Source organism: Trichoderma citrinoviride (genome assembly GCF_003025115.1).
Source record: "Trichoderma citrinoviride strain TUCIM 6016 unplaced genomic scaffold BBK36scaffold_1, whole genome shotgun sequence".
Lineage (NCBI taxonomy): Eukaryota > Fungi > Ascomycota > Sordariomycetes > Hypocreales > Hypocreaceae > Trichoderma > Trichoderma citrinoviride.
The window spans coordinates 2,325,482-2,348,015 of record NW_020194709.1 but is presented as its reverse complement, the minus strand read 5'-3'; the positions used below and the strand labels follow the sequence as shown (position 1 = coordinate 2,348,015).

Sequence of the window (22,534 nt, the reverse complement as noted above, 5' to 3'; positions counted from 1 at the left end):
TGATTGTTTATGGCGGATTTGGGGGCTTCTCTAAAAGAAGTCTAGGCAGGTCAACACCCGGGCATGGCTCAGGAGGATCAAGAGTATGGGAATACCAGTACCAGTACTATAGGTAGGTACGTGTAATCAAAAGGGCGCAACGCACGTAACATGTAATGTAGTAGTCCAAGGTGGGAAATCGGGCGATCGGTCTAAAGAGAGAAGACAAATCTCGGGGGATTCTTTAGTCTGGAAGGATAGTCTACCGAAATTCGGAGTAGTAGTATATAGCATAGCCGTTCCTACTGCTGATGGAGTCCGATGCGGGATTGAGATCTGAGGGGATCGGAGTTGGGCGCGAGTTGGCTAGTACTTAGGCCGAAGAGTCATCAGTTGTTGCCCTTGGATAGGTAGCTAAGATATAGGTAGTGAGGGTGTGAGTGTCACCGATAGTCCAGCTCTCCAGACCTTTCTTTTTGCTTCTTGTTATAACCGACTTGATTTCCGTGCAACCACTCTTCGTACGACAAGACACACATACAGAAAACACAAAAAGCCATAGTACTTGATACCATTATCACCAACCGATTCCTCACCAACAAAAGAAAAAAAAAAAAGAAAACACAAAAGGATTATAGAAATGTCGCCCCAAGAAAGCGAAAGCGTTCCCTCAAAACAATACTCCGCCGCCGCCCTCGTCCCCTTCGACCCCGAGAGCGAAAGCCACTGCGCGCGCCTCTTTGCCCAGCGCGTGGCGTGCTCGTGGGACCAGGACCTGATTGAGGAGTGGAAGGGCAAAGTCCGCGAGGGGAACAAGTTTCTGTATTGGATTGTGAGTGTTTTTTGAGAAAGATGTGAATCCCTGTCTGTGTACTTCACTTTTTGTAAGAAAAATCTGGCATGTTGATGAGCGTTGAGAATGGGGGGATAGAGAATGAGTGAGTGAGTGAGAAGAGGTGAAAATGGGGCTGACAGGGAATCATTGAAATAGAAAATCAGGGACGATTTGCCTGGAAAGGAAGGCCTTCTCGCAAAACACATTGCACGATATCCCAACGTACGTTTCACACACACGAACGCACAAAGAGACTCTCATCTCGCCCTCAAACTGGTGTATGAACACTATAAACCAGCTGACATCTTTCCATTCGCAACAGGAACAAGAACCCATCGTCGACACGGCACAGGCCCAGGGCAAATCCCCCCGAACGCCATCCTCAGTGTCCTTTGTCCCCATCGGCCACGTCGCGCTGGACTTGTACCCGGACCGCAACGAGCGGTTTTCGCTGCCTGCGAGCACGGTCTGGATCAAGTCTCTCTACATCTCTTGGTAAGCCCCCCCCCCCCTTTCTCTCTCACCTTTCACTCATCTTCATGTTCACTCATCTTTCATCATCACCATACATCCCATAACATTTCCATTGCTCATGCTCAAAAACAAAGGGCCATCCAAGCCGGCGGCTTCGGCCGCTCCGCAATGCACCAGCTCGAACACCTCGCCCGCCTGCCTCCCCTCCGCGCCACCACAATGGCCCTCGACACCCTCACGCGGGACTTCCAAAACACCCCCGAGAGCCTGGCCATCTACCGCAGGCTCCGCGGCGGCGGCGGCGGGGAAGAAGAAGAAGTCGCCCCCGAGCAGCAGTTCCGCTCCAACGAGGACTGGTATGCGAGGCAGGGGTACGGCGTCGTTGGCTATGTCACGGGCATGTACAAGTGGCTTGATCGGGAGACGGGCAGGGAGGTTGATGTGCCGCTGGTGTTTATGAAGAAGGACCTTGTGTGAAGTTTTTTGTGTTGAGATGGGGAATGCCCATGTTCAGAAGTGCGCTTGGGCTTTGTATGCCCCCGGTCTAGTTCTGCTGGCAGGTTTTATAGATGCAAACCAAGTGAACAACTGGTTTTCAACTTACCGTAATGAACACCAGCATTTGAGGCGCTATATTTGACCTTTTGTGGTAGAACCGTGTGGACTCGTCTTTGTCTCGTAGCTTTCTCATCGTTGCGTCCTTGTTGCTTTGCTTTGTTCAACGTGGGCGGAACAACTCAGCTTTTTACCCCTGAACGACTGTTCTCTTGCGAACTGCTCAATGGGCCGGGCTCACATGTCCCTCGATATAGACAGCCAAAGCTACTTGTTCAATATCAGAAAATGCAGCAAGATGGGTGTAGAAGCATTGGGTTTCAAGGAGGGAATCAGGGGAAACTGTATATCAAGTGATTACTCCCACAAATCGAGGACTCGTAGACATCGTGATGCCGTAGACAGCTCATCTTTCACCGTCGACGCCATATCACATCACACTCTCGAAAGAGAACTGTCCATCATGGCCCCCGGCACACGAACCCTCAAGCCCAGTGCTGAAGCACCCTACACAGGCCGCATAACCCGCAGCAGAGCAGCCAGTCAGAAGAAACAGGAGCAACAGCAACAGCAACCACCCCCAAAACTTCGTCGTTCAAAGCGGAAGCGCGCCGTCGCCGACGACGAAGACGACGACGATGGAGACAAGGACGGAGATGGCAACAAGGACGACAACAACAACCCCAAGGACAAAAGCCCACCGCCCAAGAGAAAGCGAGGCGCCAACCGCTGCAAGTTCTGCGGCGCCGACCCCGTCGGCAAGCAACTGTTCCAGGAGCGGCCCTGCGACTACACCAAGATCTGGAAGGAAAACTTCATCGAGTGCCGCAACTGCGCCGACCACCGCTCCCGGAACCCGGGCGTCCAGCACAAGTGCCAGCCCCCCAACATCAACAAGGTCTGGCGCCAGTACGGCGTCGCGGATCCGACGACGTACACGCCGGCGACGTGCGACCAGTGCCTCGGCGGCAAGCTCGCCCACCAGTGCAACGTCGATCCCATCCTCGGATACGGATGCAGCACGACAAAGGCCTGCAGGGAGGGCACCTGCACCGTCAACGGCCAGCCGATGGAGAAGCCGCCCCGGCCCCAGGCCAACGTCGTCCGCTGGACGCGGGCAGAGTGCCACGTCTGCGAGAACAAGACCAAGAAGGGCACGGGCACCATGGGATGCAGCTGGCTCAGGGACCGCACCACATGGGACCAGGCCTGCGACTACTGTCAAGCCCACAACTTGGTTTGCATGAGCGGCGGCAACATCATTGCCAGCCCCGCGAGGCTGACGCTGCCAAAGACATGGGCCCTCAACCATCAAGTCTTCGACTGGGGCTTCATCGAGTGCAGGGCCATCAACCCGCACCGCAGGAACTGCAAGCGCTGTCTGGAGGACGGGCACGAGCACTGCCGGGTCGATGCCGGTGCCTATGACTTTGCCTGCAACCGCTGCGCCCAGCTGGGCATCGACTGCATCGACAGCAAGGACGACACCCACTACCCCCTATTTGACCTGGCCAGAGTCGGCATCGGCGGCTTCATGCCCTTCCCCGAGTGCTCGTGCTGCACAAAGCACGGGAGAAACTGCGATCTCCAGCGCCCCTGCGACTCGTGCGTCAAGCACGGCGATGAGTGTGACGAGTTCAAGGGCGTCACGGCCAGATATTGCTTCAATGGCCGGCTGAGCCCGCCTCCTGGGCCTCTTTACTATCTGGCCTTGGGATATGGAGCGCAGGGTGTCGACGACCCCAAGGACGGATCTGCCATCGAACATTGGGTAGGTCCAACTACCAACGTCTACTGCATGCTTCCCGACAAGCAGAAGAAGGAATACCTTACGGCGTTGGGCGCCCATTTGAAAGCCAAGCTCCATCCACCTGGGGTCCCGCCTCACGGGGATGCGACTCAGGGGGGTCTTGTAGCCGGGCGAGCGAGTGAGATAACTCAGCAGCAGATTGTGGCATGGATTCAGGCCCAGTGGCCCCAGGCCCGTCCGATGAATCAGTTTGATGTATATCAGGGATACGTTGACGAGGCACAGCAGCAGGTCCAGATTGTGCGCGCCGGAGGAGCCGGGAAAAGAATCCCTAGGCTAAGGTCAGGGAATGGAGAGGAAGACAGCGGCGACAACGATGGCCACGACGACAGTAATGGTGATGGCAACGATGACGACAACGACGGCGATAACCACGGAGACGATAATGACGGCAATGGCGATGATGGCAATGGCGATACTCCAATGGACGACACAGCTGGTTCCAATGACCAAGAGCATGCCCGCATCAGAACTGCTGACACCGCCGCCGCCCTTGCCCTCGCCCATTCTGCCATCGCGAGCCCTCTGCCTCCAGCTCCACCACCTCTCGAGGTCGACGGAGATAGTTCCCACTGGCTCTTGGGGTACATCAGTCAAGACAACATCATCGCTGACGGCGCAGGTGTAGCAGCAGCAGCAGCTCCTCCGATCGGGAACCCCTTTTTGCATGTGCCCGCCCAGGAGCAGTTCAACTTTGACGCTGCGCTTCGTTCGATGATGTCCGACCTCGACTTCAATGGCTTCGACGTCCCCGTTTCTGATTCTAACATCGACCCCAATCTAGCTTCAGTCTTTTTCACGGGAAATGTTGACTTGAGTCAGGTTGAAGTTCCAGTCGTTGATCCCAGCATGGACGTCAATATAGATCTCGGCTCCTTTGCGGTAAACCCCGACTTCAACCCGTTTCAAGTCCCCGGTCCTGAACTCGGGATGGATGTCAATGGCATCAACTTTGACGACGTCAACATCGACGACATCGACGTGAACGACATCAACTTAGACGACATTGACGCCATCAGCATGGCCGACATCGACTTCAACCTCGATGGCGACCTGTACACCGACTTCAACCCGATCCAAGCCCCCGAGGCTGACGACAGCGCGGATACGGACATTGATCCCGACTTGTACAGGGGAGAACCCAACTTTGACCCGTTCCAGGTTGACGAAGACGCGATTATCGATGTCGATATCGATCCCGTCCTTGATCCCGTTGCTGGGCCCGAGATCCAAGTCGGCGCCGACCACAGCGTCCACACCAACACCGATCCCAACACAGGCTTGCTGAACACGCCGGGTCTGGATTACGCCATGATGACGCTCCTCATGCCATACATGCGAGGCGATGCAGCACCAGCAGAAGATCATGATCCCGTCGGCTGAGCGAGCAGGTCACCACTCGCGCCCTAGCCGCAACAGCATCAATGCCATGTTTCTTCTGTCCAGTGCGGGAGCGTCGTAGAGTCAAATTGTTTTGAGCCCCATGGAGCAAGCAGGTAAGAACAAAGAAAGAATGCAATAACGATAGGAGCAAAGGAAGAAGAGGCATCTTGTCGGGCGGAGTCCTGGAGTTGGTGAGCGAAGAATGGGTGAGGTCTGATTTCGGCTAGAGGTAAAGAGGTAGGTAGGTAAGTTGTCAGCATAGGCGTTTTGGAGCATTGCAATTTAACAATTTCATGACAAAAGAAGTGCTCGATTTTGGGTATTCCAGAGGATGCTCGTTGACTGTGCGAATCTTGAATCAATGTGATGAGAGGAAAAGAAGAGGAGGATTAGCCCAGAGAGAGACGTCGGGACGGAGAAGCCCAATCTCCGCTCACAGCTTGTACCCCAAATATAGATTCTTCGTACCAACTTCAAAGTGACACACCTGAGCATCCTCGAACGCAGATCAAGTGCAACTCCGACCAAATTATCAGACAAGTTCTTCCATATGAATTAGTCGGCTGTGAATCGTAGCAGTGAAACCTTAATTCACTGATGTAGCTGCAGGAATGCAACCCGCAGATCGGGAGTATCAAGTCTGTCTTGTATTGTTGTCTTTATCAGGAGAAGAGGGATATATACAAGGTATGAAAGGTCAGTAGGAAAAAGAGAAACGGATAAGGAAGAAGAAAGGTACAAGGAAAGGAAAGCAAAAAGGCAGGACAAGAAAGAAGGAGAGATATGACAGGTATCCAATCAATTAAAAGAGTCAAGAGAAACAGCACAGAGACCAAAGTGGAAGCCAACGGCCTCCGTAGAATTGTTTGTCCTAGATACAAAAGGACGGCAAAATCTTGAAGCGAATCCTCATTACCATGCAAGTTAACAGTCAATAAGTAGAAAGAAGGAAAACGAAATTACACGTGTGAAATAATGGGATATAAGAGAAGAACGTATGACCCGTCGTTTCAGAGTCAAAGAGAAGAACCATCCTCGCAACCGCAAACGAGGGAGTATTAATGGCCGCGGCCTCCCCGAGGCCCTTCCTTTTGTCTGCACGCACACACGCATGCCGCAGAGTCCAAGTACCCTCGTCATCATGCTCTCCCGCCCTCGCCTCGCCCTTTCATTCAAAAGCGCCTCGCCCATTCTTTTTTCTGTTCCCCCCCTCCTGGTGGTGCAACGAGCAGGCCCCTTTTGGTCGGCACGCTGCGGGACCGCACGCACGCGCGCGCTTTGACAGGGGCGCCAGGCTGTGTGTGCCGTTTGACACAGCTACCCCCGTCGGTCTCATCTCGCAACAACGCGCGGAGAATATTTTCGTCGAAATAGAAACAAGACATGAAGAAAATAAAAGAAAGGGAGCAGAAAAAGAAAATCCGAATGCGCGACCCAAGTCAGAACCCGACTCCCCGTCCGATGCATTGAGAGGTATTGTTGCTCGTCGATCGTTCAAGACCCGTTCGTCGCGCGTTGTGTTTTAAATCGAGCGTCCAAAAGCCTCTCGTTTCCACCATGAATGTCGCCTCTAAGCCATCATGAATAACAAGACAATGCAGCCTCCCATCTCTGGTTTGCAAAGCAAAGACTCTTCACATGATGACGCACTTGCAGCAGCCACCCTCTGCCTCCTCGCCCTCAATGTCCATGGGCTTGGGCGGGTTGGCGCCAGAGTTGGTGCCGCTGCCGGTTGAGTAACCCTGCATCTCGCGGTTGTATCTTCGGATCTCGCGAACAATGTCGTAGAAGGCCTTGTCGACATTGATTCGGGACTTGGCGGACGTCTCGATGAACTTGCAGTTGAATGATCGCGCCAGCGCCTCTCCCTCTGTGGAAACGTTAGCTACCTATCCAGCCAACTACAAGGTGGTGTATCTAGTGACGGATCATGAATGCTTACCTTGCCTGGTGACCTCTCGCTCGCCTTCCAAATCGCACTTGTTGCCAACGACCACCATGGGGAAGTAGTCCTTGTCCTTGACTCTCAGGATCTGCTGCTGGAAGGTCGTGATTTCCTCAAAGCTCTGTCGTGATGTGATGGAGTAGACCAGCAAGAAACCCTCTCCTGTCCGCATGTACTGCTCTCGCATGGCACTGTACTCCTCCTGACCAGCGGTGTCGAGGACATCGAGCAGGGCGACCTCATCGTCAATGACGCATTGCTTTCGGTATGAGTCTGTTTACATTGTCGACGAATTAGCCAACAATCCCGGGCAGTCGAGGGAGTTGCGGACGAGGTAGCGAAGAGTGGATGATTCAGATCCGCGAGTCGCAAGGCATGGGGAGAAAAGGGGGCAAGGGCGACGAACCTTCAATTGTGGGATCATACTCGTCGACGAAATGGCTCTGGATCAATTGGATGGTCAAGCAAGATTTACCGACACCACCGCCGCCGACAACGACGAGCTTGTACTCTCGCAGGAACTGGGAGCTAACGTTAGCTATACCGAAGAGGCTAAAGCAAGGGAGCAAGAGAAGGGGGAAGAGACGAGGTTGGCAAGCGAAAACCGCGCGCGCAAGACAAGCAAAAAGAAAGTCGCCAACATACCTTGGTTGCTGCCGTAGCCATTGTGAAGGAGAACTGGATGAGGATTGCTAGCGGGTGAAGGATTGCTTCCGCAGCTCGTGAAATATTTTTTTTCTCTTGCTTGGCCTCAGGAGGTGCGCCTCAGCCAATGAAGGACAAGGAACGCCGGGCTCTTTGAAGGGAGAGGAGGATAGACGACGGTTCTGCGAGAGGATCGTAGTCGGTCAGAGGAGGAAACGGAAAATGGAAAAATCAGAGCTGGCCAGAAGACAATGCAAAATGCAAAGAGAGGAAGAAAGAAGCCGAGGCGGGCGGATTGGCAGAGGAATGAATGAGGGAGAGGAAGATGGAGGACGGAGAGATTGGATGGAAGACGGAGAGGGGTGGAATACGGGAAAAGGCAGCGGAAGGGGAAAAGGCAATGGAAAGGGTGAAGGAGAGAGCAGGACAGGACTGGACAGGACAAGACACGACAAGCCTTGGGCTGGGGAGTGGTTTAGGTGAGGAGGAACCGCGCAGGTACAGGTACAGGTACGGGTACGGGTACAGGTACAAAACTCGGTACCTTTGACAATTTGGGGTTAAACGGCAGGCTGGACGGCCCTCAACTGAGAGATTGGCTGGCGGCGGCGCTGGGGGGAGGGCGAGCCAGGGGCCCCAGCACTGGTCGGTGTGCCCTAGCGACGCCTGCAGGGCCTTGCAATGGTTCCCCTAGCAGCTGCCTGCCTGCCTGCCTAGCACCGGCGCAGGTTGCAGGTACGTGTACCGGTACCTGTGCGTGGGCGGGCTTCCATGTCGTTGGCACATTGGCAGGGAGGTGGAGGCTGGCCAGTTGTGGAGAGGCCGGGAGGGATTGGCGGGCACGGATTGGGCGATCGGGGGGTGGTGCTCTAGTTGAGGTCCCAGTTAGTTCAGGGCCCTTTTTCTGGACTTTGGGGGGGTGGGCGCTGCTCTTTCTGTGTGTGGCTAGCAGTCCAGGACCAGCGCGATTCAACTCACTGCGAGCACTGCTTGGTGGAAGGTCTGATAGTATGAGGTACTTGCGGGAGGGTACCCAATACCTGCCAGTGGACGTCCAGGTTCTTGTGCCTCCAGGGACCCGACCTCACCAACTGCAGTGTGTGTTCATGTCTGGTTGCTGGTGGTTTGGACTGCAGGGGTGCTCCGTGCTCCTGCAAAGTGGGAACAAACGGCGCGGTTCGGCTGCTTCAGCGGCTCGAGTGGCTTGCCGGATCCCCCTGGTTGAGCAGCAAACCAAAGGGGGGATGAGGTTGATGATGGATCGTGTGAGTACCTGCAACCTCCGATCAATGAACGATACAGCATACAATGCAACAAAGAAGAGCGGAAGCCCAGCGTCGACGTCACGATAAATAACAGATTCTTTGAAGCAGAGAAGATGAAAAGGAAAAAAAAAAAAAGGGAACCAAACAACCGAAGCAAGCGGTAAGCAGGTACATGCACTCCACACAATGCGCGGTACCCGATACTCCTTTCTCCGGTACGAATTGAAGTTGAAGCATGGGGTTCTGGCTTTAGCGCACATCCGGTTCCCTATCACGGCCCCATCCTGCTTTTCCCTCGAGAGAGCGCGTAAAAAGGGCCACATCAGTGCTCGAGCCAGTGCTTGTGCCCAAGGTAAAATTTGGCTTTGACGTGGGCAATGGAGCATCGAGACGAGTAGGTACTTGGAATCGACCTCCAGGGCTGGCCATGGATGTTTGTCCATTGCTGTTTGCATCAGGGCATCGGCGGATTCGCATCGCGACTCAAGACCACACGCAAGTACAGTACATGTACATCTAGCGCCTCGCATCTTCTTATTTGGTCCAAGCTGATTCCAACTTCTACTACCTCTTCCAATCTCACGGGTGTTCGTCCGTAGAATCTTCTTTGATTTCCCACCTTGATTACAATCGGGTTTTTCACTCATGAAAAAAAAGGAAAAGCAGCCACTGGACCCTTTTAGGCCAAATCCCCCTTGCTGTTCCTGCTCTCCCCCTTGTCAACGCCCGGGCCCCTTCCGGCCGGGTCTGTCCAGGACTCCAGTCTCTCTCTCTCTCTCCATAGCAGCCATCCATCTTGTCCTCTGGCTTATTAGTACCGTCCCTTTTGTCTTCGTTTATTTCTCTCTTGCAAATCATTTAGTTTGTTTGCCGCCATCACATCACCGTGCAGCTGCAAAACTACAAGGTACCCGGACAGGTAAAGTACCTTACCAACCATTGACCGACTCCATACATGCGCGTCTGCCGCTGCAACTAGCTCCCTAGAGCGTGCATCTCAAGCTTCAACTGTCTGAGATGCATGTGAAGGGTCCCGTAGCCGTTACATTGATGTGCTCCGTACTTTGCCTTATTACCGTAAGGTACCATGTAACCACACATTTGAACTACCTATATCAAGCTCATATAAGGGAGTCCTCGGCTTGAGATTCGAACATGATGCATTGAAATAGTAGAGTAGAGTAGACTGGACTGTCAATCAAGTCAATGTAGGTAGCATCAGCATATTGCAGCCATCTGGAAAAATACGGATTGGCTTGGACAAAAGCAGCAGCAGGTAATACAAACAATCACGCCCAAAGTGGAGGATCAAATCAAATCAAGTCAATTGCAATGTTCAAGTTCGATTTTAGCGCAACGAGACACCCCCCTTGCTTTCTCACATCGTCTCCATGACTCTCTTACCCGCGTCTTTCTCTCCGACTTTTGCCTCCCTTTTTTTTTTTTTTTCTTTGCTTTTCACGATGAAAACTACCCAAGCCATTTATTGACTGATTCATTCGGTCGCTACGATCCGCATCCGTCGAAAATATACCCGTCAAAGGCCCTTTTCCTCGGTCTGCCAATCGGTCCAAGTGGCACATCGTGGCTCGTGGGTTCGTGGGAAGGGGGGGCGTGAGCTCCGTTTTGCGTCTCGCCGTTGATCAATGTGATATTAGCTCCTCGCTTCCATCATCACGGATTGGTTATTTCCTCCGTATGTTTCTCTTCTTATCTACTGTCAGTTACGCAAGATGCCGGCCATTTTGCATGTACATACATAGTCTACGCCTCTCCCGATGTTGAGTGGCATCCAAAGGTTCGTTGTTGTTGAGTATTGACGATCCATCCCCAGACACACCCTAGAGCAAGTGAGATGTGCAGCATCATCCCATGAATCTCGTGCTCCTACATCTATTCTCATCCCGTCCATTCCATCTTCCTTCTGGCGGCCCCCCCTTTCCCTTCACCTTGGCATGCAGGATCCGTAACGGCAAGAAACAAAGAACAAATCCTCCGTCCTTCTTTGACGAAAGCACGTGCAGTCTCAGGCGATGTCCGTAGGCGCAAGCGCTCGAGCCTTGCCCTTTATCATCATCAAATTGGCCTCAATGTCCTTCAGCGTCCGTGCCTTGGAGCTGGCTTGCCCCGTTTTGACCGACACGCAGCAACTCTTCTCCTGACGATGATTTCCGTCAATGACAGGTCCTTGGTTCGCTTCCGGTTGCCTTGTCTGAATCGACGGCCGTAGATCGACCAAACAGGCAGGCCAGCCGTAAACCTCTATTCAATTACTACATGTACTAGCACTACCTTTGTGACCAGCACGGACAGTGGTAGGTAGTAACTTGAAGGTAGCGTTGCATGCCATTGTGAGGAATTGCTCACATTCTATGTTTGGCATTGATTGGCACTCGTGGCATCACCTCAGACTCTTTCGCCAGGCAGCTGGCGAGGCACTTGTAGAGGCGAGGCGCTTGTGGCTCCGTAGAAGCGAGGGAAAAGAAAGAAAGGTAAAGAAACATGGCCATGTCTGATTCACGTGGCCTTGTGTCGTCGTTGTACCCGTACGCGTCTTACCCGTACATGGCCTCTCGACCTCTACCTTCATGTTACTACCTCTACACCATTCGGCCAACTCAGCTCAACCTCTCCCAAACACCAGACGATTTGCTCCGCCTCGTCTGCCACCCATCCCATCCCATCGCCTCTCGCTACCCAGCCCCTGGATCCGGTGCAATCGATTCCAGCAATCCAGAGCCCTTGTGTTTCTGTCTCTTTTCTTTGGTACAACTGCCTTACCTTATACTCGTACTAATGTGATACAATCAGCACACGATGCTGAAGGGAGAGACATGCTCCAGGAGAAACAAGAAACAAAAGAAAAAAAAGGTCCGTCTTCATCAGTCGCGGCAACTGGAGCCGGCTCTTCCGCCGCTCACGTTGCAAAAAACTGAACAATGTGCTTGTGCGACTGCATGCTTGTCCTGTCCTGTTCCAAGGCGGCATCCCCTGGTCGTCAGTTGATGCCCGATGGTGGCCTCTGCTCCCCTCGGATGGCGCCATAACGTTGAACTCGAAGCCACAGGGAGCCAAAGACTTCTTCAATGATCAACGGCGCGTCTCTCGTTCGGTGATGCCCCTGACGGCAACTCGTGCTACTACTACTACTACTGTCCAGCGCTAGACCAGCAGCAGCTTCAATCTGCAGCTTCAATCGCTCATCATCGGACTGCTGCTACGCCAGACGAGTCCTAGCCCGACGACGCGGTGGAGGTGCAATTCCCTGACGCACCCCTGCGCCAATCAAACTGGGCTCCAGTTGTGGCATCATGGGTCATTTCGACAGCCTGTAATCGATCCATGAGCGGACAAGGACGCACCCGTCCGTCTCTTGGGGGTGGAGAGGCTGTCAAGTCATTCCGAGCTTCGCAGGCTCTCTCGCGCCGTGCCATCCAGGTGCCCACGATCGCCTCATTTTCTGCCTTATGCATGTGCGTGTGATGGTAGTAACAGTCTTCGTGTTGGGGGTCTCACCGAGGCTCCAGTCGCCTCCAGTCAATGGGCACCACCTGCATCTCTCCAGGCCACACGACTCGACGCCCGGCTCTACTATTGCCGCCGACCGGAAGCAGAGGCCGCGGCTGGGGAAGCACAGCAGCGCGACTGACATGATTTCATGCAGCCTCGCGCGGACTTTTGCAGGTGGCGATTGGTGTGTTCGACATCAGATGCTAAAAAAGTACAGATACATGGGGCCGACTGGAAAGCTCAACCTCATGCAGGTTCGTGGTCGAGGTGGACGGGCGGCAAGGCGACCTGCAGCCGGACTGCGTGCATGACATGCAGCCCGCGGCTGGTCTATTTGGCCGGCGTCAACGGGGCTGGCGACAGATCAAACGCCGCTGCGTGATCCGGTCTGTTCACGGTGTTGAGCTCCAAGTGGTGGTGATGTCTGGCGGTTGGATGTCATCGTCATGGCCAGTACAAGCCACTCGCGAGCCTCCAAATCATCCAGAACCAAACAGTCCGCCCGTTGCGACGATGCTACCGCCTGCTAGCATCCGGACTATTGCTCCAGAGTGAGGCCGTGATTGGGTCTTGGTGCCTCCCGACGCGCGCGCGCACGCAAACCACACCAGCGAGTCAGGCTTCGTTTTTTGCTTCTCAACCTCGAACCGTCTGCAACACCACCTGCCTCTGTCTCTGCGTCTTGTCTCGGGCCCGGTTTCTGTCCGTCGAATCGTGAGCGAGTCGTGACGACCTTTCGGTCCGGAGCCGACTACATACTGGACCCAGTCTGTTGGTCAGTCAGTCAGTCACTCAGTCAGGCTTACACAGTCGGTCTGCCTCTCTGCTTTGCCTGTCCGTTGCCCGTCTCCTCTGTCGAGAGGATCCCGTCGCAGGTGGATCGCGGCTGTGAAGCCAGTTCTCGATACGGCAACGACCCCTGGACCCCATTCGGGCCTTGGACGTCATCAGCAATTTGCGCCGACCCGGCATCTGGGGTAACCTTTTCTTCCTTTTCTCGGGCTTTTTCCCTTATCATTCTGTCTCTCCCCCTCTATTGTTCTGCTCCTTGTCGGCCGAGTCTGTCAAGCGAAAATCCCTCGCTACAAGTAGTAGTACTAGTATATGTATCGCGTCTCTCACTCTCTCTCCCCTGTCGGTCCTTGCCTTGGCTGTCTGTTCATCATGAACAAAGCTTCATGACTTGTCTTACCACTGGGCCGGATCGCACTTCCTTGGCGCATCTACCGCTCCAAATCTTGCCCTATCGACATCCTCAAAGTCTCATCTCCAGCAGATAACCTATCCATCGGACATTGAACAAGAACGAAATGAAGCCTCGCGCATGAAGCTCCATTTCGTGCCACTCTATCGGCCTTCTAGAATGGTAGCTCTCCACACTTCGACCTCCACACACACCCGTCCCCACTGGCCTCTTCATCTCCCCCCTCCCGGTTGACCAGTTGCCCCTTGTCCCCCCCTTTTTAGCCCTTGTTGGCCGCAATCCTCGTCTGTTCATCGACATGTGTGAATACGTATGTACAGAGTACAGAGTACGAATTGGGGACTCGTACAGGCACACGCATGTCTGTGGCCTAAAAGAAACGTCATCAACAGTTGCTCTCCCTGTAATACGGGGTAATACAGAAGACGGGCTTGGTAAGGTAAGTACGACTACATACATGTGGTCGGAGACGTTCATCGCCATATTCATAGTAGTAGTGTGTTTCCGATGATGCACCTGAATTGCTGCTTGGCAGAGCAGGCAGGGTCCCTCCCCTTGTCCTGCAGCTAATCTCACTTGATTGCTTAATCACGATTTGGAAATACAAGTTGATATAAGCTTCGCCTTGGAATTGCAATACTAGTGGTTAATTTCGCTCAAATAGCATCATCTTACAAAGTATGACACGTCCGGGTAGTATTGATTACTATGTGGTACTGGCTCTGACTTCATGTTCCTAAGCCATCATCCGTACTTGGCACAGAGCTGAAAGTCCTTTTCTATACTTTCAGACGCGTAAGACTGATATACCGCCTCTCCTACTGTCAAGGTCACAGCATTGGCTCGCCAACAGGCATCTCACACTGGGGAGCTGAACGAATGCAAGGCGAACCGGCCTTTTCAATGCCAGCATGCCACGTAATCATCCGCTCCATCCCGCTCTCACCACCCATCTACCGGCCAGGGAGAGAGAGAGAGAGAGAGAGAGCTCGAAAGGGGAGGAGAAGGAGATACACCAGGTCAGATCCCAAACGGGACAAAAGCTGACGACATGCTGCTTTGGGATATCCGACGATGCTACGCAAGATGGGAAACAGTACTGCCTTCTTGCTTGATATGGCATGTAGCAGTTTTTGTTCATATCCCGTTCGTCTCCTCGCGGGGTTTGCCTTGGTCAGCACCCGTGAAATACCATAAAATTCGACAATGGGTCAAAGGAAAAAGAAAAAGAAAAAGAAACGTGACAGACGTGGAAGGGGATAGACGGCCGAATGCCACTCTCGCCGTCGCCTACATCAGATGGCATACACTTTGTAGTTACTGCGTAGTCCATACAGACAGATATGCATCTGTATCTGCAATCGATTCAAGGTTTCAGTCGCTGGAACCAGGAACGACAGCGCCCCCAACCCAGAAACGTCACCAATAGCCATCCTACAAGTCATATACATTGTCTTAGCCGGCACGGGAGTTCGTGGTGAAGCAGACGGGGAGTACATACTATGTAGCACCATGGGCATGAGAAGCTAAAAAGTGTCGCCATGCTGAATCGCGGTGCTCACAATACTTATTACACACCTATGGGGTTTCTCTACCTTACCTACTTTACCTACACCACTTACATCTGTGATCGTAGTATTAACTTAGGTGAATATGCATAGTACTACATGACAGCACACAACGCACTTGGTATCACCGTGGCATTTTCCTCTTTCCACGCCTCTCTCTCTCTGGCATATAGTGGACATGTCGAGCAGCCACCCTCTTCTGTGAGTTTATATGACGGGGTTTTCGGATCTACTACATGGGTCTGTTGTTGCTGCAGCGGAGTAACTGAGACATCGCCGAAACGTTACTGCTTGCTCAGATCAGCCCGAGGGCCGGCAGCAAGTAGTTGCAGTCCGTAGATGAAGAAGAGAACTCGTGGCCCGGGCGTTTCAGCAGACTGATACTCGTTGACGACACTTTGATTACCTTACTACTAGGTAGGTAGGTAACAAAGACAAGGTAGTACCACTGGCTAAGTAAGTGTACCTAGTTCGAAGATGCGAGTAGCCAAGAAAAAAGAAAAAGCTCGCTCGCTTCGGTTAAACCACAGACGAGAGAGCAAACGACGTGATACTGCATCCGAGAGGCGCGGTCCGACAAGTTGGCGAGGCGGAAACCGGCAGTTAGAACCCCAAGGTACTACTACTGCGGTAAACCCTTGAATGACTTCACGGTGAAGGAGGAATCACAGAAAGGGAAAAGGGAAACAGGCAGACATTATGGAGACGGTGGCATTTTATGTGTAAAGAAGCTCTATTTTGTATTACCTGAGTTGTGTAAGTGATGTACGTGCCCTGGTCATTGGGAGGCCCAAGAAGTAGGTTGTCTAGAGTTTCTTTTCCGTCTTGTCGGCTGGCTCGTCGAGTTCGTCTTCTCTGGAGACGCGTTTGCCTTGGACTGCTGCTTCGGCCTCTGAGACAAGGCTTTCGAGGTACTCCTTATCCCTATCCGACAGATACACATTAGTCGAGCCTCAGCCAAGGTCGAAATCCAATCTGTGAAGAACAGCATGTAGAGGGGAAAGGACAGGAGTGTTGTGAAATACATACCTTCCAACCAACGTTACAGTGTTGCGCTTTCTGCCCCATCGCGGATAGCTCCCTACTTTCACGCCGTGCGGCTCGACCTTGGCGGCCAGCTCGGTGAGGTACTCCGCCACGGCGCTTTCGGGCAGGGGCGTGGAGATCATGATCCGGTGGGTTCCTTTGCCTTCGGGGTCGACGAGGCGGGGGAGGATGTGAGGCTTCAAGCCGTCGAGCAGCTTTTGGACTATGAAGTGGCAAAGTGGTCAAACAGCCCTTGTCAGTCTTGCCCTTTGCCTGTGGAATGTTTGTAGCAACAGAATTTGAGAGGTACTTCGTTTCACTCACAGAGCAGCGGCACTCCGGGCAGGATATGCACATTCCCGTTCACAACCGAAACAGGAACCCACATGTCTTCCTGCGGGAAGATGAACTGTTCGCTCAGGGGGCGCGACTCATCCGTCGGAAGCTCAACCATGCGCAGCCTGGCCCTGAGGGCCGGTGAATCGACGTTCCAGTCAAAGTCGGGCTGCTTGGGGTGCGGCTTGGAGAGCTTCTTCATCTTCTCGTAGGCTTCCTGGTGGAGCTTCAGGGGTAGCCCGAAGGCTTTGGCGATGGACTGGTAGGTGATGTCGTCGTGTCTGTGAGATTTTTGATGGCATTTGTGAGAAAGGGCGATTGCATATTGGGGAAGGGGTATCTCTTACGTTGGGCCGATGCCTCCGCTGTGGGTTGAGTTCACGATAGTTAGCAGAAGAGCTTGGCCTTTTCTTGACGTCTCGTGAGCTCACCTTGTGACGACAAAGTCGTAGCGGTTGCTCATTCGGGCCACGGCCTCCATGATTTCACTCTCATCGTCTTCGATGACTTCAATTCGTTTCAGGCCCTACATGGCAAGGAAATGTCAGATCACTCCAAGCGTCATATACATGCAATGAAGACTGTAAACTCACGATGCCAAGAGAGAAGCACCATTTTGCCATGTATGCCGAGTTTGTCTGCGAAAGCGTCAACACACGCCTCTCTCCACCCCTACGTTCCACGCAGCTCATCATGTACTGACATCAACAGTCTGTTTGCATCGTTAGCTTCCCTTCTGATCATCTAGGATTCACGCGGAAAAAGCACACCTTTCCGCCGAGCACCTCATCGCCGATGATCAGGCACGCCGCCGTCTGGATGAGGCGTTTCTCCGGAGCCGACATTTTCAACGGGAAAGCGGCTGGACGAGCGCGAGATGTGGTGATGAAGGAGTGAGATGCGGCGGTGGGTAAGCGATGACCTGCAGCCTTGGATAGCCGCGTGAACATGGATGCAGAGGTGGGAGAACAGACGAGACGAGGCTAAGCGTGAATGCACGATTTCCAACCCTTTCACAGTGGATCGGATCGATTTCTCGTGTGATGACAGAACGTATAGGTCAAGGATAGAAAGTTGACTTCTGTATCTTGAGAAGAATTGTCAAGAATCCTCAGCTGGTGTTTGAACGTTTGGAATTCGAGCAAGAAAGGCGTAAAGACGGCCCGTGACGCCATTTTCGCGGGCGAGGCCGGCGATGGACTTGGTTGAGATGTGGGGGGTTCGTTTTAGCGGCTTAGCGGGGAACTGGAAGAGGGGAGCTCTGTGCTGACTTGGGGATATGGGATGACCTCTGCTGCTACCCTTCGAGGCCGCATATTCAGCTCTTTGCACAGGTACTCGAACAATATCTGGAAGCTATATAACGGCTCGAGTCTTGTCAATCCCGCCTGTAACCCTTTCTATATCCCTCACCAGCTTCACAGCACCACAGCCATGGCAAGTCGTCCCATCAGCACCCCGCCATGCATGATCCTCTGACGATGCCCCTCTCCCCTGCCCAAAGCATGTGTACGCATGTATGAATGCTAACTCGGTGGTTGATCGGGCGAGAAAACAGGCTTCCGAATCAAGGCTCTACAACATCTCCGGCGAGACCAAGGAGCACCTGCGCAAGTTCCGGCTGACGACATCCCGCGCCAGCAAGCCGCAAGCAATCATCTGTATGTACGTCGAGAGCTGTGGGCTATCGCGAGAACGAACAACAACACACGTTGCTCGATCCAGATTTCAATCCAATGCTAACCGGCAACTTCCCCTTGGAAAACAGACCTGATTGATAAATCTACCCACGAAATCCGCCAGGACGACGACAAGACCACATACACGTCCCTCGACGAAATCGCCGACGACCTCCCCGACCATGCCCCCCGATTCATCCTCCTCAGCTACCCCCTGACAATGGTCGGTTTGATCTCTTTTCCCCATCTGGAACATATGCATACCTACATTACAGCATCAGCATGGCTTACATGTGTTCAATACAGCCCGACGGACGGTTATCGGTGCCCTACGTGCTTCTCTACTACCTCCCCATCACAACCAACGCCGAGACGAGGATGCTCTACGCCGGCGCAAAGGAGCTGATACGCAACACGGCCGAGGTCAACAAGGTCATTGATATAGAGTCGGCGGAGGATCTGGAGGACATTCCCAAGCAGCTGGCCACGGAGAAATATTAGGACTTGGATGAAGTGGAGAAAGAGAAACGCTGCTGTTTTGCTTTGGCTATGCCGATCCAGCATGATATATCCAATCATTTACTGCTAGATCTTTTCTATATACATGTACATTTTCCTTTTGCCATGATAACACATCTCATTCTGGCAGCACACTCTTCTCATCCAAGCCCAGCTGCCGCCCTACATTCCTCACCACCTGCTTGAACGCAACGCACGCCGGACTATCAGGGAACGAATCAAAGAAGCTCTCCCCGTAATCGCACGCCATCCGTATCCTCGGATCCAAGGGCACCGACCCCAGGAACGGGATCCCCATCTCCTCCGCCAGCGCCCTTCCGCCCCCCGTGCTCGCCCTGAAGATCTGGCTCTCGCCCTTGCAGTTGGGGCACACGAAGGCGCTCATGTTCTCCGCCAGCCCCAGGATCCGGATGCCCGCCTTGCGGCAAAAGTCGATCTCCTTGCGCACGTCCAGCAGCGCCACCTCCTGCGGCGTCGTCACCACCACCGCGCCGTCGATGCCGCTCTCCTTCAGGAACGAGTTGACGCTCAGGTGCTCGTCGCTCGTCCCCGGCGGCGTGTCCACCAGCAGGAAATCCAACTCCCCCCACTCCACGTCCTTGAGGAACTGCTTGATCAGCCCGTTCTTCTTCGGGCCCCTCCAGATGATGGCCGCGTCTCGGTCCGGCAGCATGAACTGGATCGACATGACGGCCAGGTTCTCCGTCACCCACACCGGCGACATGCCCGTCGCGCTGACGTGGATCGTCTCGTCTTCCACGCCCAGCATCTTGGCCGTGCTGGGGCCCGTGATGTCGGCATCCATGACGCCCACCGTGCTGTCGGGGTTCGTCGAAAAGGCATGCGCCAGGAGGTTTGTGAACGTGCTCTTCCCTACGCCGCCCTTTCCGCTCAGCACAAGTATCTTGTGCTTGACGTTCTCTAACCGCGCCGTGATGATCGGAATGTCTGGGTCGGGGCCCTTCGGGGCTGATGCGCAGATGGCCTGGTTGGGACAGCCATCGCATGATGACGCCGTGCCGGCACGCTCGGATTCGGGGCCTGGGCAGTGTTCCGGCTCGGGCGCAATGAGCTGGGGCTTCTGTTTGAGGGGATTGGCAAGAACGTCGGCGACGGCCTCTGGCTCTTCTAATGAAGGCGCCATTGCAGCGGTTGTACGGGCTCTGGGTTGCGGTGACGTTTCCTTGTGGTATCAGCGGTTGGGCTAATCGCTCTTTTCTCTTCTTTGGGATTCCTTCCAAAAGAATCACAGGATAGCCCCGAGGGTCGAAAATGGAGAGAAGTTGTATGGAGCGAAAGAGTCGATGTTTCTTGGTTCGGACTTGGTAAGATAGAGGTGAGTGGCTAAAGCTTAATAATGGGAGCTACACGAGTGGAAAGCTGGAGTTGGTAAGCCATCACGTCCGAGATCGGGACATTTGACAAGGATGCAAACTGCAGCACTTGAGTCCCTGCTGCTCAGTGAAAACATTGCAGACTTGATCGTAGAAAAACTAAGATATTCTTTTCATCGGCGAAGAGAATTACTGTAGAAACCATAAAAGAATATGCCCGCGTTCTCCAGCAAAAGAACTACAGGGTAGGCAACCAATTACACTGAAAGGCCGTATTCGCCACCCCTCGTCTTTTTGCTGTATTTACGGAGGAAGCACTTACTGACTGAGCAGAGACGACCGGATAAAATTGGGTCAAGAAAAGGGTAAAATCAAAAGTTGATACCAAAATAATATCCAGAAGAATATGGACAAAGCGCTGAGGATAGACGACTGATACAAGAGCAAAAGAGACAAAAAAGTCAAAAAAGAAGAGTCTAGGTTCCAGAGGGAGTCGAACCCTCGCTGGCGGAATCAGAATCCGCAGTCATAACCGTTAGACCATGGAACCGCTGAAGTGGTTATCCACTTCTCATGGCTTGCCAACTCCGCTCCATTTGCGCCTTATAAAGTGCTTCGACTTTGAATTCTCCAATTATTTCGCCCCAAATCCGCTCTGCATCTGATAAGAGAAATTCGAGACTGTCACCCCACCACCCCACCTAAATTTTCGTTCCTCGATAGAGTGCGTGCAACTCGGCTCGGTCTCCGTCGATTTCGTTTCGAGATACCCTTAGATTTTTGCGAATAGACAAAATCGAAGCAAAATTCGGAATTCATTATGCCCAACGCCACCATCGCGAGCCTCAGACAGAGCCTCTGCTCAGAGGAAACGCCCCTCCCGGTTCGCTTCCGCGCCTTGTTCTCCCTTAAGCATGTCGCAAAGACGTCCGACGCCGAAGAGGCCCTCGCGGCCATCGAAGCCATCGCCGCTGCCTTCGCTTCACCGTCTGCGCTCCTGAAGCACGAGGTTGCGTACTGTCTTGGGCAGACTGGAAATGAGGCAGCTATTGCGCCTCTGCGAGATGTCTTGTCAGATCTGAAGGAGGATCCCATGTGCAGACATGAGGCCGCTGAGGCTCTGGGTGCGCTGGGTAACGCTTCCAGCTTGGATCTGCTAAAGCAGTTTAGAGATCGTGCTGGCGAGGAGATTGTTGTCAAAGAGACTTGCGAGATTGCCATTGATCGCATTGAGTGGGAAAACTCTGAGGCAAGGAAGCAGGAGAAGCTGCGTCAAAGGTACTTATACCATTTTTTTGTCAATGTTTGGTTTCAATTCGCTAATATTCTATCTAGCGACTTTGCTTCGGTCGACCCGGCGCCTCCCATGCCCGAATTCCAACAGTCGGTTGAGGAACTGGAGAGAGTGCTGCTGGACGCCAACCAGCCGCTCTTCATGCGATACCGTGCCATGTTTGCCCTCCGCGATCTTGCCTCCCCCCCTGACCTCCCGACCGCCGTCCCTGCCGTCCACGCCCTTGCCAAGGGCTTCGCCGACTCCTCAGCCCTCTTCCGCCACGAGATTGCCTTTGTCTTTGGCCAGCTTTCACATCCCGCGTCTATCCCTGCCCTCACCGAGGCCCTGAGCAACCAGGAAGAGGCCAGCATGGTGCGCCACGAAGCTGCCGAGGCGCTAGGCAGTCTCGGAGACGAGGAGGGCGTCGAGGACATCCTGAAGCGCTTCCTTCACGACAAGGAGCAGGTTGTTCGCGAGAGCGTCATTGTGGCGCTGGACATGGCCGAGTATGAGAGAGGCGGCGAGACGGAATATGCTTTGATCCCAGAGGTAGCCGGCGCCTCTGCGTAAAGGAAAGGAAGGAGTTGAATAAAAGTTTTCCCCAATATGTTTATAGATGTCTTCCCACATAGAGAAAAATGCAGAGCCTTTTAATTGTTTTCGTGCCAGCTGTTGCCACACTCGCAGTTATAGATGACGGTTGAACCTTCGTCGGCGCTTCGCAGCTGCACCGTGGTGTACTTGACTTCTTCTCGGCCGCAGTTGGGGCATCGCTCGCGAACGGTGCTCTCGGTGTTGAGCGTGTGACGCTCCACGGCCTGGACGCTGGACTGGAGCTTCTGGCGCAAGAAAGAAGGGAAATCCGAGGGCTTCGATTGTGTCACGATGATCTTGGCGCCAGTATCTGAGATTCTCATTCGTTAATACTTCCCTTCTGGTGCGTCAAGCAAGATTTCTCAAGCCATTCAAACCTTTGTTCTCGGCGCTGCAGCACTCGCAGCTCAACACATTCTGCTCGGTTCCTTTAGTCGCCGGAAGTAGATTTCCGCAGTCGGTGCAGAAGACCATGGACCCAATGGCAGCCATTTTCTTGAAATTTTTTTCCGTTTCCCCAAAGGATCTTCTCAAGCCAAATTGCCAGCGCAGAGCCCAATGACGAATTTTCTACGTGTGAGCACCGAATGGAGGGAT

The 22,534-nt window shown here is 53.5% G+C and overlaps 8 protein-coding genes and 1 non-coding gene across 9 annotated transcripts; 4 read left to right on the top strand and 5 right to left on the bottom strand.

Annotated features, from left to right (window-relative positions):
- Positions 1 to 619: 619 nt before the first annotated feature.
- BBK36DRAFT_1137420 (hypothetical protein) lies at positions 620 to 1,765 on the top strand (the record flags this gene model as incomplete). Its single annotated transcript, XM_024893157.1, has 4 exons — positions 620 to 811; positions 971 to 1,036; positions 1,137 to 1,309; positions 1,423 to 1,765. The coding sequence occupies 4 exons, from the start codon at positions 620 to 622 to the stop codon at positions 1,763 to 1,765; spliced, it is 774 nt and encodes a 257-aa protein (XP_024754085.1).
- A 541-nt stretch (positions 1,766 to 2,306) lies between these two features.
- On the top strand, positions 2,307 to 5,036 carry BBK36DRAFT_1137419 (hypothetical protein; the record flags this gene model as incomplete). The annotated part of the gene is made up of 1 exon (XM_024893156.1): positions 2,307 to 5,036. The coding sequence occupies one exon, from the start codon at positions 2,307 to 2,309 to the stop codon at positions 5,034 to 5,036; it is 2,730 nt and encodes a 909-aa protein (XP_024754084.1).
- Positions 5,037 to 6,670: 1,634 nt separating this feature from the next.
- Positions 6,671 to 7,647, bottom strand: BBK36DRAFT_1137418 (ras-like GTPase; the record flags this gene model as incomplete). Its single annotated transcript, XM_024893155.1, has 4 exons — positions 6,671 to 6,906; positions 6,979 to 7,254; positions 7,388 to 7,502; positions 7,627 to 7,647. 4 exons carry the CDS (start codon positions 7,645 to 7,647, stop codon positions 6,671 to 6,673), a joined length of 648 nt encoding a protein of 215 aa, XP_024754083.1.
- Positions 7,648 to 15,979: 8,332 nt separating this feature from the next.
- On the bottom strand, positions 15,980 to 17,380 carry BBK36DRAFT_1137417 (Molybdopterin binding protein; the record flags this gene model as incomplete). Its single annotated transcript, XM_024893154.1, has 8 exons — positions 15,980 to 16,097; positions 16,203 to 16,422; positions 16,524 to 16,816; positions 16,883 to 16,900; positions 16,967 to 17,061; positions 17,129 to 17,173; positions 17,239 to 17,247; positions 17,306 to 17,380. 8 exons carry the CDS (start codon positions 17,378 to 17,380, stop codon positions 15,980 to 15,982), a joined length of 873 nt encoding a protein of 290 aa, XP_024754082.1.
- Positions 17,381 to 17,969: 589 nt separating this feature from the next.
- Positions 17,970 to 18,715, top strand: BBK36DRAFT_1165263 (glia maturation factor beta; the record flags this gene model as incomplete). Its single annotated transcript, XM_024894764.1, has 4 exons — positions 17,970 to 17,972; positions 18,094 to 18,196; positions 18,304 to 18,437; positions 18,521 to 18,715. The coding sequence occupies 4 exons, from the start codon at positions 17,970 to 17,972 to the stop codon at positions 18,713 to 18,715; spliced, it is 435 nt and encodes a 144-aa protein (XP_024754081.1).
- A 136-nt stretch (positions 18,716 to 18,851) lies between these two features.
- BBK36DRAFT_45916 (P-loop containing nucleoside triphosphate hydrolase protein) lies at positions 18,852 to 19,877 on the bottom strand (the record flags this gene model as incomplete). The annotated part of the gene is made up of 1 exon (XM_024898099.1): positions 18,852 to 19,877. The coding sequence occupies one exon, from the start codon at positions 19,875 to 19,877 to the stop codon at positions 18,852 to 18,854; it is 1,026 nt and encodes a 341-aa protein (XP_024754080.1).
- A 668-nt stretch (positions 19,878 to 20,545) lies between these two features.
- Positions 20,546 to 20,617, bottom strand: BBK36DRAFT_t6. The gene has a single exon. It is a non-coding gene; the product is annotated as a tRNA-Gln (tRNA).
- Positions 20,618 to 20,887: 270 nt separating this feature from the next.
- On the top strand, positions 20,888 to 21,913 carry BBK36DRAFT_1137415 (ARM repeat-containing protein; the record flags this gene model as incomplete). Its single annotated transcript, XM_024893153.1, has 2 exons — positions 20,888 to 21,345; positions 21,403 to 21,913. 2 exons carry the CDS (start codon positions 20,888 to 20,890, stop codon positions 21,911 to 21,913), a joined length of 969 nt encoding a protein of 322 aa, XP_024754079.1.
- An 80-nt stretch (positions 21,914 to 21,993) lies between these two features.
- Positions 21,994 to 22,429, bottom strand: BBK36DRAFT_1165260 (hypothetical protein; the record flags this gene model as incomplete). The annotated part of the gene is made up of 2 exons (XM_024894763.1): positions 21,994 to 22,247; positions 22,315 to 22,429. The coding sequence occupies 2 exons, from the start codon at positions 22,427 to 22,429 to the stop codon at positions 21,994 to 21,996; spliced, it is 369 nt and encodes a 122-aa protein (XP_024754078.1).
- Between the last annotated feature and the right edge of the window lie 105 nt (positions 22,430 to 22,534).